Genomic DNA, 19,052 nt, shown 5'->3' on the forward strand with positions numbered 1-19,052 from the left:
ATCATTTCCCATTAAAATGGACCAAGACTCCTTGTTGAATAGACTATTTCCAAGAAGTAGAAAATGTACAAATTATCCTGGTGATGGGTACACATCTCCAGCCTCTGCACTTTGCACCAGTCACTTAACTTTTTTATTTGAAATTTACCATAATGAAATGTGTTTATTTTAAAAAAATTCTTCCTAAGAGTGAAGTAAAATCTCTTTTTCACAATTTTCATTTACTGGTCTGAGTCTCACTTTCTCAAATTACATACATTAAAGACTAATCCACTTCTTTCCAACAGCTTTTCATACATTTGAAATCAACCAGCATATTCAACTTTCTGCCCCAAGCAGTTTCACTTCTTTCTGGTCATTTCCTGATGGGCATGTTTCAGTTTGACAACATTCCTCTTTCACTAAAGCACAACACAACCACTATCTGATCAATTCAGAATTAAGGGAACTACCTCTTCTTTTGGATGGGACCCTTACAACTTTGCTAAGAGTAAACCGGCTTTTTTGGGTCTCAAGTACAACTGACATATAAAGTTTGCAATTAAAGAAATCTTTACATTTTCTTTCCACCTTATTAAAGAAATAATTTTAATTATTCTGTAATATCCCATTCTGTAATTTTACAGTTACTTTTTAAAGCTCAAAAATTAAAAGGCTTTATTAAGTATTTTAAAATATATTTACATATGAAAATTGTGACACTTCCAATTTTTAAAACTTACCTTAAAAAATCTGTCTGAACAAATTATGACTATGTGCAATAGCATGCCATGGATAATGCTCACAAACAGTACTGGGTGAAAGGATCCATCATAAAAGTGTGTACTATATAACTCCATTTATATTAAGTCAGCAAATAGGCACAACTAATTATGATATTAAAAGGCAGGAAAATGGTTACCCCTAGTGTGGAGTAGTAACAACAAAGAGCATAAGATTTTGATGGGTGCTGGTAATGTTCTACTTCTTAAACTTAAAGCTGGTTACATGGGATGGCTTGAGTTTGTGAAAATTCATTGTGTTGCTACACTTATATTTATGTTATACTTAAATAAAAAGTTATTTTAAAAATTCTGTCTAAAAGAAAAATAGAAACATCCAGTTTCCTTAACCTGTTAAAGGACTATACTCAAATCTGACTTTTCATCTTTATCAGAAATATCTCACAGTAAAAGAACTATGGGAAGGGACCCCCCCCCCAACGCAGATAATTTGGTTTTCATTTCAAAGATATTTTTCTTCCAAATTATGGCACTGGATAAACTGAATGAATGAGATATTAACAAGTAGATGAAAACTATATTTGGTACTGGTGATACTGTTCTCTTACATTTCTAAGCACCCCTTAAAATGACAGCTAGCAGTAAGAGGCATCATTTTTAAGAGAGTGTATCATGTTAGCCAATTAAAAAGATATTGTATCAAATGATCAGTAGGCACATGAAAAAATGCTCAATATCACTAATTATCAGAGAAATGCAAATCAAAACTACAATGAGGTATCACCTCGCACCAGTCAGAATGGCCATCATTCAAAAGTCCACAAATGACAAATGCTGGAGAGGCTGTGGAGAAAAGGGAACCCTCCAACACTGCTGGTGGGAATGCAGTTTGGTGCAGCCACTGTGGAAAACAGTATGGAGATTCCTCAAAAGACTAGGAATAGACTTACCATATGACCCAGGAATCCCACTCCTGGCCATATATCCAGAAGGAACCCTACTTCAAAAGGACACCTGCACCCCAATGTTAATAGCAGTGCTATTTACAATAGCCAAGGCATGGAAACAGCCTAAATGTCCATCAACAGATGACTGGATAAAGAAGATGTGGTATATTTATATAATGGAATACTATTCAGCCATAAAACCCGACAACATAATGCCATTTGCAGCAACATGGATGCTCCTGGAGAATGTCATTCTAAGCATAGTAAGCCAGAAAGAGAAAGAAAAATACCATATGAGATCGCTCATATGTGGAATCTAAAATAAAACAAACAAACAAAACATAAATACAAAACAAAAACAGACTCATAGACATATAATACAAACTTGTGGTTGCCAAGGGGATGGGGGTGGGAAAGGACAGACTGGGATTTCAAAACGTAGAATCAAAAAACAAGATTATACTGTATAGCACAAGGAAATATATACAAGATCTTGTGGTAGCTCACAGTGAAAAAACATGTGACAATGAATATACGTATGTTCATGTATAACTGAAAAATTGTGCTCTACACTGGAATTTGACACAACATTGTAAAATGACTGTAACTCAATAAAAAAAATGTTTAAATAAATAAAAAGGAAAAAAATATTGTATCAAAACATCTTTTTAGGCATATCATTTTTTTCAACATGAAAGCAAATACAAAAGTATGCTCATTAAAAAAGGAAATATAAACACTATCATCCACAGATAAACATTTTTACATTTCAGAAACTTCATCATATACACATGTACATTCTTTTACAAAAGTGCTTGCTGTTTCACAGCCCACTTAAACAATACCTTACAAAGAAGACACTTTTCTATACAAATAAATCAAGAGTTATCCTATCAATTCATTGGTTTCGTAATAGTTCAAAATTCATAAAATCAACCTCCTAAGGGCTGCTTCATAAATAGTTTCTGGCTATTTCTTATTTTAAGTAATATAATGATGAACATATCATTATTTAAATCTTTGCCTACTTGTCCAATTATTTCCCTCAGATCAACTCTAAAAGTGCAACTGCTTGGTTAAAAGGTATACACAATAGTTACACATATAGGGCAGCTCTTCACCAAGAAAGATTTTTATTTTTCAAATGGGAAAAAAAATTACTATAAAAATTCAGAGTGTATAAATACTACATTTTTATAACCTAAGATAATACCTTGTGATACTCTACATTGTTAGGCAATGAGATTTTTATGGCAAAAATCATATACTACTAGAGGAAGTTTAATTCCTTCAGAGAACATTATAATAAAAAATAACAGTAATAACAATATGGAAATTACTATGTAACGTGAACTACTATCAGCAAAGAGTTCTTGCAACTGAATATAACTTAAGGAACAAATATAAGATGCCAATCTGTCCCAGATTATCAATAGCATAGGGGAAAAAGTCTTTAGATTCTTCTTTATAGTTTATTCCTAAAGAGAAAAAAAAATCACTCCCACAGCACATATCTAAGTTAATCTATAGTCTTTCTCTCAGGATTCCTCCCCACAAATCCCTATCTAATTGGGAAGGAGGTGCAATTTAGAACAATGTACCAGTGGTTTTGACTCACAAAGTGACGTCAAGATGAGAAAAAACTTTTCTTTCATCATGTATTCAAACTTTTCTCAGTATTAAGTTTCATAAAAGCTCTGGGTTTTATCTCATCATATAGAGCCTTTAATTCTGATGTTTCCCCCAAACTCTTCATTCATTTCTATGCAGCTGTATCTCAGAATTTATTAGCAATGTGCACTTATGGAGCAGTCTGTATGTATATGAAGATCTCTGGAATGATTTACAGTCATTAAAATGAAATAAAAGATATGAACAGACAACCATAAAAAGCAGCATGTGAATTAGTGAGTCAAGGTGATGATATTTAGGCTTAATTCTCTGGGACTAAGAAGTTATGCCTTCTATCAATTTGTTTCAATAATGACTTTTCCCATTAGCAAGATCAACAATGAAATGAGAAACATTCAATTCACCATACCTCATTATGTACACCATTAAAACAAACCACAGTACAGACTCAAAACACATATCCTTAACATGCTACACTTTAAAAGGAAGTGAACTGCTCAGCTAAATGCAGCACTGATTAGAAAAGTTTCTACTATGAAATGAAAGCAAGAATTGAGGATGAACCTGATCAAACTAATTATGGTAGCTTTAATCTTCCTGTTACATTTATAGCAGAGGCTGAACAATGCAAGAGAAGGGATCTGCTTTCCCCCTCCATTTATGGGAGCATATGCTTCTACAATGGATGATACTCTGGGAAAAGAGTGGCACCTTCCTTGTTTTGTCTCCAAGGCTTAGGACAGACTGTGGCTGTCCCCTTAGCGATCTGTTTTGGGTATGTTAAACAGAGAAAAGAAAGCTTACTGAAATGTGAGGATCCAGGAGAATTTGCATAATAGCCTCTGCCATGGAGAAGCCAGGCTCTCTGCCAACTGTTCTCTTTTTCTCTACTACAAAATAATTCTAGCTCAAGCAGCTTTCAAAGCAAACAACTAATATGAAGGTAAGACAACAGAACTCCATTCAAAGCAGGACCGGAGATACCTACATACCATCAGGTCTTCCTGCTTGAATAACCTTTGACAACAAGAACATGGAATGGAAAGGTAACGGCAGGATAATGTGGACTTATACTCTGGACCTTCTCATAAGCTGGTAGAAGAAAGACTACACTCATAGATGGCACCTAGCCCACAAGTTACCGGTGAGGAGAATGTGACCATCTTCTATTTAGCAAGTCTTAAATTCTCTGATTAGAGCTATGGAGCCTAAACATAAAAAATGGTGTTAAAAAAAAAAAAAAAAAAGGCACTAGGTAAACATACCACATAGTATTAAGAATAAAAACAGTTTCACTTGGGCTCATTTTGAAACAGTCTCCCTAAAACTAAATTCCCTTACTGTGTTTATGACTAATCTCTCCAAAATTTTATTCTTTCTTGTCCCGCCCGGTTTCCCTCAGGATTCACAAGTATTTAAAGAAAAGGAGGGACTGAAACCAAGCAGGACTGTGTGGGGCCTTCCTGGGTAAAAAATTGCCTCTGTGCCCCCCATTTCTTGTTTGTTTAAAAAAAAATTTTTAGTCTCCTAGGCCTTCTAGAAGCTCCAAAGAGCAGGCTCAAGCAGTTAATGATTAGGGCAACAGTTACAGGCCTCCTGGTTCCTCTGAAGGGACATAAATAACAATCTGATGCAAATCTTGGAGTTGTTCTGTAGAAACTAAGACTCCTACCTAGATGGAGGATGGTGAGTACAAGCACCTACCAGGCTGGTTGGTACCAGAAGGCTGAGATTCTCAAAACATCACCCTGTCACCTCACTGCCAATCAATGTGAAGAAGGTCCACGACCTGATTGAGGAACTCTATGACCCTCTCCCCTAACGTGGGCATGAGCTGCTCATTCTCTTTGGTTGGTGCCCTGTAAATAAACTCTTACTTTGCTGTAAAAACCCACTGTCAGAGTTTGGCTTTCTACACAGTGCGCGTAAGAGCCCCTGCTTGGTAAAAATCTGGTACCATCTTTTAGTGGACGGGTCACTAAGATGTGTTAAATGCTTTCAAAAGGTGTCTGACAACTAAAATGTTTTATTAAACTAAGAGCCTAATGTGGGGTTGTTTTTAAACGGAGATAGCATAGCTTAGTTCACCACTCTGTGTTGTGATAAAATACTTACAGGAATGTTTTTGTCTGACCTACTATAAGGGTAATCACCAAGGTGGTATCTTACTAGGAAATTCATGAAACAGCCATTGGTAGCAACAGCACTGCTACCAGTAATACTAACTTATTAAAATTAACAAAACTATAGATTATGTTTTTGGTGGTGGTGGTGGTAGTATTTGTTTTATGCTTACAGATATAAGCCCACAGTCCATATCTTATTGAACTGTTTTTAAAGCATATTCTGTGTTGATCGTAAAAACCAAAAACTAAAAAGATCACCCCAATACTCAAAGAGTATTGACTGAAAGACAAATAAATTAATAACTGCAATACAACGTGATTTATGTTAAAAAACAGAAAAATATATGCATGGGAAGCACAGGAGTTAGAGTAACTAACTCTGCCTGGAAGGGTTCAGGGAGTATTTCAAAGAATTGGGTGACATTTGAAGTGAATCTTTCCACTCCCTCATCCTACTTTCTTTCTCTATTGTATACTGAAACTTTTTACTTCTTATTTAGGGATTTAGTAACCTTAAATTTATTTTTCTAATTTTTCATTTTTATTTTAGACAATTTACTTTGAGGCCGAAACAAAAAGAAGAAAAAAATGTCACCAAGTATGTCTAGAATTTCCACTTGTTTGAGAATTTCAGTCATAAGTAACGAACAGGTTAAGAAGAAAAGTTACCAAGCTCCCCTGCCTTTGGCTTGTAATTCTCAGTATCTGCATGTGATTTCTTCAGCAGTCCTCTTTAGTCACCTACCCGTGAAATCAAGGGCTAGACAAGGAACTACAGGATAATCACAGTCAGCAATTTTGGCAAAAAAAATGAAAAGGTGAGGTTCAGAAGCTGATTACATCTTATTTCATTGTTTTTACTGTGAAAGTTAGTTCCGAGTCCTGTAACTGTTAGGATTATCTTTTTGCTTTCACGTATATACTCTGATGTTAGTAATTCTTTGTAGCTTGGCTAAAACCAGCTAAAATATCCTAGAGTATATATGTCCCATCTGTGAATTTGTGTCAAAATGCATTTGCTCATCTCTAAACTCTGATTTCCTAATACAGTAGCAGAACTTTATTGCAAGCTTGTATACTTGACTTTGAAATGTTTTCCAAAAATGAAGGTAAAATATACATGTATCATGGACTTAGCTGTTTAAAAATAAAAAGTAGAAAAGATCAAATTTAATAGTTCAGAACCTATTTTGTTTAAAGTGTGAGTTCTCATTACAATTTCACTTTAATAATACTTATTTCTGACATCTTTGAGACATTATCTTCTTTTGCTAATCTGTATTCTCTCAATTCAGATAACAGATTTTAGAGAAACTGAAGCCTTAGGAACACCATAAATCCAGCTTGAAGACTCATATTTATATTAATAGGTTTCAAGGAAGCCACAGTTAATATGCAAACTACCACCCCCTTTCCAGGTAGGTATTTACTTAATCATATATACCTCTCTGTTTTTTTTTTAAAACATTTTTTATTGAGTTATGGTCATTTTACAATGTTGTGTCAAATTCCAGTGTAGAGTACAATTTTTCAGTTATACATGAACATACATATATTCATTATCACATTTTTTTCGCTGTGAGCTACCACAAGATCTTGTATATATTTCCCTATGCTATACCGTATAATCTTGTTCATCTATTCTACATATGCCTGTCAATATCTACAAATTTTGAACTCCCAGTCTATCCCTTCCCACCCTCCTCTTGGCAGCTACAAGTTTCTATTCTATGTCTATGAGTCTGTTTCTGTTTTGCATATATACCTCTCTTAATTTCTGACATTAGGCATTTGCTGGTGCAAAGTGATATTTATAATGAAGAAGCAAAGGTTATTAAATAGATCCTGTATGATATCTTCGTATTTTTCCACCTATTAATTAGTGGGGGAGAAGGGGTTATCAGACATATAACAAAAGTTTCCTTTTCTTCTTGGAAGAGAATTCTTAATTGCTAGATTTTGAAGTAGCTGATTTTTTAAAAAAAATACACATATACCTACAGATAATCTTTAAACAGACCAATAACAGCCATGGGTCATGCTAAGCTTTGTCAGCTGTACCCTGAATCTCCAATACACCTCACTTTCCTTCCCTCTTAATAGTTAAATCCTTGCAACTCATCCTTAAACCTGATCTCTAATGCCATCTGCTGTTGTACTTCTGTGTCCTCAAGAAGCTCTATCAATCTGCCCCAATATTATTCCTGCTTGACTTTCACTCCTGTATGAAGACCAAGGTAGTTCACTACTAACAGCTTTGTAAAATAAAATTCAAGTACTATACCTTTGGTAAGATTTAACATTACAGTTACAAATGACAGGGTTCCTACTTATTACAACTACAAGTAATCCTAAATTTCTCAAATAGAAAAACTTTCCAAAAAGAAAATTCAACTATAAAATAAAAGAGGAATATTAATATAAAGTAGGACTACAAAACTTTAAAAACAAAAAAATCCTAAAAACAAATGGGTATGGTCATACAATTTTTACTTTAAAATTTTACAGCATTAAAAGTAATATTGTATGATTTTAAAATTAAAACCCACTTTGTAAGTCAGAAAAGAGAAAAAATAAACTTCAACTCAAGATCTGTTACAAAAAAAGTAGATACAAAAAAAGTAGATAAAAAATGAACCAGTGGTTCCCCTAAATTTTTGAGTGCAATACAAAGAGTTGATTATGTAAGTACCCCACTCGCCCTCTATTCTTTGTATTTGCTTAGTGCTCACCTACACTAAAGGGCTCTCAAAGTCTTGTTTTATACAACTGACAAATGGGAGTCATGCTAAATGCACCTTTGTCCTTTACTATTTACTTTTGCCCCAGAAGCCCTTCCCTTTCTAGTAAATTCTAACAAAAATGTCAACATCTAATTTTAAATATAAGCTCCTCTGTAACGCTTTCCTTGCATACTCTCCTGCTCACCATCTTCTCCCAACAATTTTGTGATTCTATAAACATTCTGTATTTCTATTATGGAAGTTATCACATTATTATGTCATAATTACTTGTTTACTGCAAAGGATAGGCACTCAAATATTTTATGGAGGAATATATAAATCAAACAACGCTGTAGTCTAGAGATTATGTTCAAAATTAAGGGATACAAAATTTGATCCTCCTCTGTGAAAAGTACAAAGTAAAATATTAGTCCTATGATCAATTATCTAAAGGGTAACAGACAATTTACAAAACAGAAACAGACTCACAGACATAGAAAACAAAATTGTGGTTACCAGGAGGGAAAGGGGGTGGGAGTGGAGAGATAAATTGGGAGTTTGGGATTTGCAGGTATCAACTCCTAAATATAAAATTATCTGGATAAACAGCAAGCTCCCCCTGTATAGTACAAGGAACTATACTCAATACCTTGTAATAGCCTATAATGAAAAAGAATATGAAAAGGAGTATATATGTATAATTGAACCACTATACTATACATCAGAAGTTGACTAAACATTGCAAACTAACTATATTTCAGTAAAAATAAACAAAGTGCAACAGACATTAGGTGTGTTACTAACACCTAAACAAAAATAATTATTTAAGGTAATTACTAGGCAAATTAACCATATTAAGTAAGAGCTCTACTATTATTATCTGTATATTTTCTTATTAAGGAAACTACATCAATCTATCATTTCTATAATTTAATAAAATCTCAGGCTGACAGGCCTTAGTTAGACTACTTGGATTTTAATAATTCTCCATAAAAATCACTTCCCTGAAATTCAAAATTACATTTCCAAGAGACCGTTTCTTTTTTTTTTTCTTTTAACATTTTTTATTGAGTTATAATCATTTTACAATGTTGTGTCAAATTCCAGCACAGAGCACAATTTTTCAGTTATACATGAACATATATATATTCATTGTCACATTTTTTTCTCTGTGAGCTACCACAAGATCTTGTATATATTTCCCTGTGCTGTACAGTATAATCTTGTTTACCTATTCTACATTTTGAAATCCCAGTCTGTCCCTTCCCACCCAAGAGACTTTCTTAAGTAAACTATTAAGTCGGCACAGGTGTTTCTTCTCTCTCTTTTTTTTCTTTTTTTTTTTTTCTTTTTTTGGAAGAGGAGGTAATTAAGTTTATTTATTTATTTATTTTTTTAAATGGAGGTACTGGGGGTGGTGTTTCTTTTCTAAACAGAAAACTATCTTTTGGCAAAGAAATTATAATTACAGCTGTAAATTATGTTTATAATTCATTGTGCTCATTCAGACCACTCAACTAGGGTAAAATGACATCAAATAAACTAGTCAATGACAAAAACTTAGCACCAAATCTCAATGCTATTTGACCTAATTCGTAATCAGTATATAGTGGTACTGAAATATCCCTCTAATCCCTTTCTGCTCACAGAAGTTTCAGTTTTAATCACCTGTTAAGGAAACAGGTATTTTGGTTATTTTTCATTTGCTACAAAAGCACATTTTTTTTTTTAAGCTTAGTATCCTAAGTAACTGGATCATGTATAACTAGCTATGCTGCACAATTCCAAAACTGGAATTTTGTTTAAATGCTTGTAAGGAAGGTACAACTGCCCCTTCTCAAGTTAGTGTGTGATAACTCTAAGTAAATATTATGACTTCCACCTCTATTTTCCCTTTCTAAAATACTGCTTTAGAAGAATGACTATATCATTCTGACAACTTATGAAATGACACAGACACTACATGAAGTTGTAAGATAGCCAAAACAAAATTTTTATAGGAAATTTAAAAGAAAATATTTCTTTCCACTAAAACAAAAATGAGACAGGAAAATCTATTATAAAATTAATAATGAACGTATTTCTTATAAAACAATCAGGTGATTTCTACTCTAGCCATATGGCAGGATAAATACCATGAAGATCCTTCTACTATAACAAGTAACTCTATCCAGCATAAGATGTCATGCTTGTTGCACTGCTGGCCTCATAGGAAGTAAGAATAATCTCTAAGGGTACCAAAAGAAATGAAAAAAGAAGGTTGACCTAAGCAGGCACGGTTGCCCAGAGGGTAAATGCATCAATCCACAGCCTAGAGGCAAAGTGGAGACCTGAGGAAAGGTGTTAGTAACACACCAATTCCTGGCTAAGTAAATTCAGAGCTTCTCAAGGAAATTATCCTCTAATTAGGTTCCCAGGTTTAACTACAGATAAGGATGAACAAAATATGAACTTTATAATCAACTGGACAAGTTCTAGAAAAAAACATTTTATTTTTATTCAAATGACATTAAGTTTATAAACTAGGCAAGAATGCAAGGAACACTCTAAAATATGAGTAATGAGGAAGGATTAGCCCTACCAGATATAAATATACTAATTAAAACTATCATGCTGGCACATAAACACAGACCAATGACACAAAGTGGGAAATCAGACCAGATCCAAGCACATATGGAAATTCAGTGTATGGTAAAGATAGTATCACAAATCTGAGGACTGAAAAAGACTTCTTAGAGGGGAGGGTATAGCTCAGTGGTAGAGTACGTGCTTAGTGTGCACAAGTTCCTGGGTTCAGTCCCCAGTACCTCCATTCAAAAATAAATGGAAACAAATAAACCTAATTACTCCCCCTAACACACACACACACACACACACACACACAAAGACTTTTCAGTACAAGTGCTGCGACAACATCTAGATATTTGGAAAAAGATAAAAATGGACCCACAACTCATGATAAACTCCAAATGGATCAAATATTTGTATGTTTAAAATGAAACATTAAAAAATTCCTATTAAAAATACAAGGAGACCTTTTATAAATTTGGAGTAAAGGCCTTTCTAATGATATGTCAAGTTCTAGAAGTTGTAAGAGGAAAGATTAATTAAATTTGGTTAAAAAAAAACCTTAAGATTTCTGCATGGCAAAATAAAATAAGCAAGGTGTAAAGACCAATGACAAACTGGAAAAAATACATTTGTAACCCATATTTCAAAGGGCTAAAGAAGCTCTCTTAGTTTTTGTATGGAAAAATCTCCAGAATATACCAAAACATTATTTAAATGAAAAAAGTATGACACAGAACATTGCATATAGTATGCTACCAATTATATTTTTAAATGGGGGATTTACATGTATTTGCATGTATATACATAATATATTTGTGGGAGATAGCAAAGGCACTGATATTAAGAGGAATTATACTCCAGGAAGTTTCTCTGCTCCAAGTATGGTTCCAAACAATTTGTTCTTAATGTGATACTAACTTCCAAGTAAGACACATTTAATACACAGAACAGTTTCCTTCACTTTGGTTGAGAAATGATTGTTCTGCTTAACTATTATCATAGTTAGTAGGGGGTTATCACCTGATTGCCTAAAAGGAGATTCCGAAATGGATCTGAGTACTCAGAGGGGAGAGATGGGTAATGATGGTAACAATGTTTCATTGTTTCCTTTTTTATCTTTTAAGTTCTAAATCATAGGAGTGTATTACTTAATCAAAATATTTGCTAGTTCAATACCCATACTCTTAAACATTAAATTTTTAGTAAGTTTTGTGTCCAAAGTATCTTTTGCTATCTTAATCAGTTTCTGAATTCAGAGAGCAAGTTCAGGATGAGAGGGATACCTAAGAATATCTCAAAGACCTAAACATAAGAGCTGAAACTATACAACCTTCAAAAGACAGTATAGGGGAAAATCTTCATGACTTCAGATTTGGCAGTGGTATCTTGGATATGATACCAAAGCAAAGGCAGAAGAAGAAAAACAAATTGGAGTCCATCAAAATTGAAAGTGTTTGTGCATCAGAGGACAATGAAGAGTGAAAAAGACAACTCACAAAATGGAAAAAAAAATTAGTTATGTCTTAAACACAGAATATGTAAAGAACCCTGAAAACTCGGCAATAAAAAACCGCACAATTCAAAAATAATCAAAAGATTTAAACAGACAGTTCTCCAAAAAAGATATACAACATCATTAGTCATTAGGGAAATGCAAAGCAAGTTCACTGTAAGACACAACTTGATACCCTTTAGAATGGCTATTATTTAAAACACACACAGAAAATAACAAGTGTTGACGAGGACACGAAGTAACTGAAACCCCCATGCACTCCCATAATGGGAATATGAAATAGTGTAGCTGCTATGGAAAACAGTTTGACAGTTCTTCAAAAAACTAAATATAGACTTAAAGGATCCAGCAATTCTACTCCTAAGTATATACCCAAAGGAATTGAAAGCAGGAATTCAAACAGATGTTTTATACAATGTTCACTGCAGCATGATTCAAAATAGCCAAAATGTGAAAGAAATCCAAATGTTCAGAGCTTATTAATGGATGAACAAAATGTGATATAAACGTAAAATGGAATATTACTTGGCTACAAAAAGGAAGAAGTTCTGGTATATGCTACAACATGAATGAACTTAAAAGACACTGTGCTAAATGAAATAAACCAGACACAAAAGGACAAATATTTTATGATTTCACTTACATGAGGTACCTAGAATAAGCAATTTCATAGAGACAGAGGCTTAGGGGAAGAGTAATACAGAGTTACTGCTTAACAATTATAGAATTTCTGTTTGGGGTGATGAGGTTTTGGAAATAGATAGTGGGGATGGTTGCACAACGCTGTAAATGTAATTAATATCACTGAATTTATACAACTTCTATATTAAATATCAAATAGACTTTACCACAATTTTAAATTTTAATAATGTAATAGACCAAAAACCATTTTAAAAAGTTGAATTGTACAATTTAAATGGGTGGATAATATGGTATGTGAATAGTATCTCAATAAAGGTATTTTTAAAAGTACCCAGTCATACTGAGTCAGAATCAATAAGAAGGCATCAGGAATCTACACTTTTAATAAATATTTCATATATATATCTTGGCATATACCTGCAAGTATTCTATAGAAGCTTCTCAGAAAAGACACTGTGGAATCAAGGAATTGCCCACTTTTAATTGTGACAGATATAAGTACTACTCTCAAAAGGTACTATATCAATTTACTGTCTACCAACAACATGTAAGAGTGCTTGTTTCCCCTATATTCCTGCCAACACTGAATGTTATGAAATTTTTTGGTTTTGCCAAAACGTAATACAGAAAGGTAAATCTCAAAATAAATTAAAAGTAAACAAAGTACATCTTAAACTTACACCATACTGTTTTTCAATTATATCTCAATAAAACTGGTGGAAAACACATTTAAAAAAATTAGAACCCTTAAAATCTGTAACTTATATAACTTTAACTAAAAGATGTGAAGAGCAGCTAATATTTCTTAAAGGAAGAACTAAACTTTAAACTTTAGTCATTTAAGTGCCTGTTCCAAAACTGTGGACTGAATTTTTTTAAAAAATGGTATATCTGAATCACTCTAAATAATGAAGTCCATGAGTAAACTACTATAAATCTAAAATTATGTCACGTGATTCAATAATGGGAAAATTTCACTCATGGAACTGAACTTGAGTTTTGCTTTTAAATATTATGTAAAAAGTTAACAATCATTCAGTACTAATCATGATTGCAAATTATTTTTTCAAAGGGTCTTGTTTCTGTCCTCTGAACACTGCCGAAAGAAAAATTCTATTAAGAGATAAAATACATGATCTTTATTTCTATGTTTTTACTAGAAATCTAAGGCCTAATATTTGCTTTAAAAGCAGCACTGACAAAAACCCAAAGACTTTTGAAGAATCAGGGGGGAAATGTTTTGGTTATATATGGTAAAGCCTTGCTTTAAAGTAAATAAAACAAATATCTTGTAGTAACCTATAATGAAAAAATATGAAAATGATTATATGTATACATATGATTGAAACATTATGCTGTACACCAGAAATTGACACACTGTAAACTGACTATGCTGTAATAAGTAAGTAAGTAAGTAAAACCAAACCAAACCAAATCCCAAAACTTTCTTAGACTATAAGCATGCCTCATAATAGTCCATCTTTCCCTCCTTAGCCACTGATGCTTAATCTTTCTGGAGTCATGAACCCTTTTGAGATGCTGCTGAGAGCTATGTGAAAATAATATCCAAACACACAAAATTCTGCATAGACTATCATATTCTGAGGGCAACCATACTCATCTAAAGCTTTACAGAGATCCCAGGTTGTGGAGCCCTATCTTAGGCTGTAAAAAGGAAAAGAGAACATTCACAAGAATCTATCACATGCTAGATACTACATATAAATTTAATTCTTTTTTTTAATTGAAGTAAAATTGATTTACAATCCTGTATTCATCTCAGGTGTACAGCAAAGTGATTCAGTTTTTTTTTTTTCAGATATTTCATTACAGGATAATGAATATAATTCCATGTGCTATACAGTAAATCCTTGTTGCTTACCTATTTTATGCATAATACTTTGTATCAGTTAATCCTACACTCCTAATTTTCCCTCCCTCTCCCCCTTTCAACCATAAGTTTGTTTTCTTTGTCTGTGAATCTGTTTGTTTTGCATATAAATTCCTTTGTATTATTTTTAGATTCCAAACATAAGTGGTATCATATCATATTTGCTTTTCTCTGACTTACTTTACCAAGCATAATATTCTCTAGGTCCATCTATGTCACTGCAAATGGCAGTATTTCGTTCTTTTTATGGTTGAGTAATATTCCATTGTGTATACATACCACATCTTCTTAAGCCAATCATTTGTTGATGGGTACTTGGGTTGTTTCCAAGTCTTGGCTATTAAAACGTAATTCTTTATATAAGCATTTAAGATAGGCATTAACACTACCATGTTATAAATGAGAAACCACAGCTCAGTTAAGATAAACCAAACTGCCTGTGTACTGTTATTAAGCCAGTATTTGAACATGGTTCTGATCCCATAACTCATGCTTTTTCCATTACTTATTAAGAACTAATATATTCAACATCCTGTTGAAACTGCTGGAAAAATAAACACTTATCCATTACCAGCAGTTTTTTAAAGTATATAGATACCTTTCCTCAGGAATCACAGACTGCAAACAAGGTAAGTAAGATATAAACTACTTATATATTTAGACTAAGTATGTATTGTGGGTAAAATCTTTTCAGTACAAAAACCTCATCATTAGCACTATTCAGAAAAAAACACTACAGAAAGATAACTAAAGACATCATGTTGGAGCCCTTTAAAAATTAGCTGTGCAAGACAAGCTCTAACATTGCTTCAAGTAAAAAGGTCTGGATAAAAACTTTTTGAATAGCCCTTATGAAAATTCTTTAGGTTACCAGGAATAGATATAAGGAAAATAAGGCTCAGGGTATATTAATCAACTTAGCTAAAATTCATCCAGTTAATTTTTTTCCAAGAATTGGTACAATACTCATTATTTCTTGACTTAAAATCTAACTCATCCACAGCTGATTTTATCAATAAAATAACCCAGGCTACCTTATATTTCTATGATCCTATGCAGAATGGCAACTGTTAAAAATTTCTGGACATCAAAGCAATTTGGAAAACAAAATTTCTGGATACCACAGTCTGCATCATGAAGAAAGCACATAAATTTGATGTTAAGGAATTAACAGTAAAAACCAAGTTATTTTACACAGTCAGGAATATTCCAGAATTTTAGCCAAAATGTTAAGTCAATTCTTTCTACCTAGATTCACTGTTTTACTTACGCATGCACAAATTTAAATCCGTTTGTAGGCACATATGGTACCTACAACCTGAAATTAGATACTGTAGAGAGTAAATGAACTTGTGGTCAAGACATGATCTAAAACAAATTTACTATCTTTATTAGAATTAAGAAAAAATAGTTATTATGTGTGGATAACTGGTGGGAAATAGGGGGACAATCTTTAATATATTAATTTGCCTTATGAGGAACAAAAGGAATTAATTCTTGCATGTAACATTTCATTTAACAAAAGCTTTTAATATGTTAGTGAATGGATCCTTGCAACCATCCTGAAAGCTAGGTGGTATTATAACCATTTAACATCTTTGAGCCTTCATTTCTTCTGTTAATTTGTCTACATTCACATTGTTAGTAAACAGGAAAGCAAGATTCAATTCTAGGTTTCCTAACTACAAATCCAATATTCTTTCCACTAGGCCACAAAAGAGCAGCAATCTGAATATACACTCATTTAAAGTATTTGCCATAATCTTATAAATTCAAAAAATACATGGTTATCGTATGGCTCACATCTCTGAAAAGCCTCAAAGCCTGTTTTAAGCTCACAAAACAGACTATTTGGAAATAACATATAAAGATTAAAATCAAACTTTCTGGAATATTTATGTAAGCTCGATAAAAATTAATGTAGAAATCCAAATATTGTTAATAATTACATATTGTTTTTGGGAATTCTACTTACTCGCTTTGAAGGACAGTGTTCATTCTTTTCGTCTGTCATCTTCCCACTTTTAAGTGCCTTCCTTGGGTGCTTGATAGTTGTTTTTATGGCAGGTCGACATACATAGTTCTCCAAGTTTTTTGGAGGTTTTTTAGTCCTCTTAGCCTGAAGGCCAATTTTCAATTTTAAATTTCCCTCTGAAAAGTTTGTTTCTTTCACTGAAAACTGTTGCTGTGCATCAGTCAAACCATCATCTTTCCCTGCTTCAATGTTTCTTTCCCGATTCCACTTGCGAAGGTCCTCTTCTTCCTTTGTGTTATTATCTAGTTCTACTTCTCTCTTGCTGACCAGTGTGCCAGTGTTGATGGCAGAGGGACTCTTTCTTGAAAATCCTTCGGAATCAGAACCCAATCCTAACATAGCAGTATTTCTAGGGTCCATCACAAGTGTATGTTATTGCCAAGGAATCTTATGAAAATTTTACAGAACTGTGTTCCATAAAAAACAGGGATCTCCAAAACTTGCAACCAGCATCTCTTTCTCTGCAGGACAGACCATAACAAAAATTTATCAGAACAAAGGCAATTATTAACATGAGAAATGAGTACACGGGGAGGAGGACAAGGAGGTCAGAAAGAATCCAAAATCACGGTTAAAACAGATAAATATATTTCAAAGTGGATTTAAATTCATTTAGTTATAAATAAATTTAAAATTTTGGAATAAGTTTATTATTCTCCAGATATCACAAACAAGCTGTAGTGGTACGGTCCAAGTCAAACAGTGGTTTAAGAACCACTGTTAACAACTCAACAAAGAAGCGTCTGCAACTGATAGTCAAGCAAAAGCAAACATAGCCTGAGATAAAAATAATTTCATGTATTTTAACACTTCTCAAATTCAGAGGAATATAATTCTCACATTTTAATTAAATAAAATCAACTTCATTGAACGTAAAAAAAAAAAAGTATTTTTGGCTGCTTTCAGTGCTCCAAACTTTTTTGTAAGAGGTTGTAGGCTTTTTAGGTTAGGATTCTTATTCTTAGGCTGGAATTATCTCTGTTGCTGGTACGCAATTCAACTCTGAATTCATTTACTCATTCATTCATTTAAAAATATCTCTGAGCACCTATCATGTGCCAGGCATTGTGCAACATCCTGGAAATACAGTATTCAACAAAACAGATCCAGTTTCTAAACTTATAAAAGCCTTATGCTCTAGTAAAAAAGACAAATGTTAAATAGTTATATTAATGACTGATAATAATTGTTATAAAAACTCTGAAAACCAGACACAATTTTCCCTAATAGCAAATAGTCAGTTGGGACACTTCAATCTCCCAAATCTATGAAGTATTTTTAAACCAGCATATAGATTTATTATTTTACAATAGGTGATATAACTTAGCTAAGAATCTGAATAATGTATATAGGGCAACCCCCTTACATAAATAAAGATCCTCAGGAAACCAGACTGCCATATAATCTAGTGACTAGAATATAAAACCAAAGCAAAACAATTCATTATTCTTGAAGACTGACAAACCAGTCTTTATTTCAGGCATATACCCAAATCAAGATCCAGTACCAGTTATCTGGAAGAAAGAACATCCTATCCCTTAGAAAGTTCCACTGATGAAGTAGAATATTTTATAGTTTAAACTATGTGCCTTAAGACCTTCTCTTCAACAAATTTATAAGATTTTCAAAGACAAAGACCATATGATATAACTGTGTTACAACTCCTACATGAAATGTAAGTAAAATGCATAGCCCAATGTCTGGAACATAGCAAGGCTCAATAGAAGGTGCCAACAATTTTATCAGTAGTACTAGTAATAGCAGTAACAGCAGCACTTTAAGTAGTCACTCAACAAATATTGGCAAATTGACTAAAGCGTGTTTCTATTCTATTCGTTCACATAAACAGCTGTAACAGTAACTTTCCAGTTCTATAGGACAGTTCTTCTTGCCATCTACCACTTCATATATTAACGCCTCACAATGGTATTCAAGGCTTTTCATAATCTGGCTCTAACTACTCAAACCTGTATATCCTGACTTTCCAACACACATCCACTATAATTTAGTCAATTCAGTTTTCTTTACTGTCCCTAAAAAATCATGTTCATTTCTGCTTCTGGGCCATGTGCTTTCTTTCCTTTAAAAGTACAAAGTCCTTTCTTCTCCATGATGTTTCACAACTGAAAATTCAAAACTCTGAAAATCAAAAATTTTTCATAACTCACTAGTAACAAAACCTAACTTGATCTGGATCCACATTGGTCTTAATTACAATTTCTGTGAACAGTCATACATTTTAATGTAGAA

The 19,052-nt window shown here is 33.1% G+C and overlaps 1 protein-coding gene across 4 annotated transcripts in view; it reads right to left on the reverse strand.

Annotated features, from left to right (window-relative positions):
• Positions 1-19,052, reverse strand: part of ASH1L (ASH1 like histone lysine methyltransferase) — a 152,448-nt gene that overhangs the window by 109,615 nt on the left and 23,781 nt on the right. For all 4 annotated transcript variants that reach the window (XM_031436128.2, XM_010979719.3, XM_010979712.3 and 1 more), the window contains exon 2: positions 16,743-17,263. In XM_031436128.2, the coding sequence (XP_031291988.2) occupies positions 16,743-17,162 (420 nt within the window). In that variant the 5' untranslated portion in view covers positions 17,163-17,263. The remainder of the gene's footprint in view (positions 1-16,742; positions 17,264-19,052) is intronic.

The sequence above is a fragment of the Camelus dromedarius genome, chromosome 23 (assembly GCF_036321535.1).
Source record: "Camelus dromedarius isolate mCamDro1 chromosome 23, mCamDro1.pat, whole genome shotgun sequence".
Taxonomy (NCBI): Eukaryota; Metazoa; Chordata; class Mammalia; order Artiodactyla; family Camelidae; genus Camelus; species Camelus dromedarius.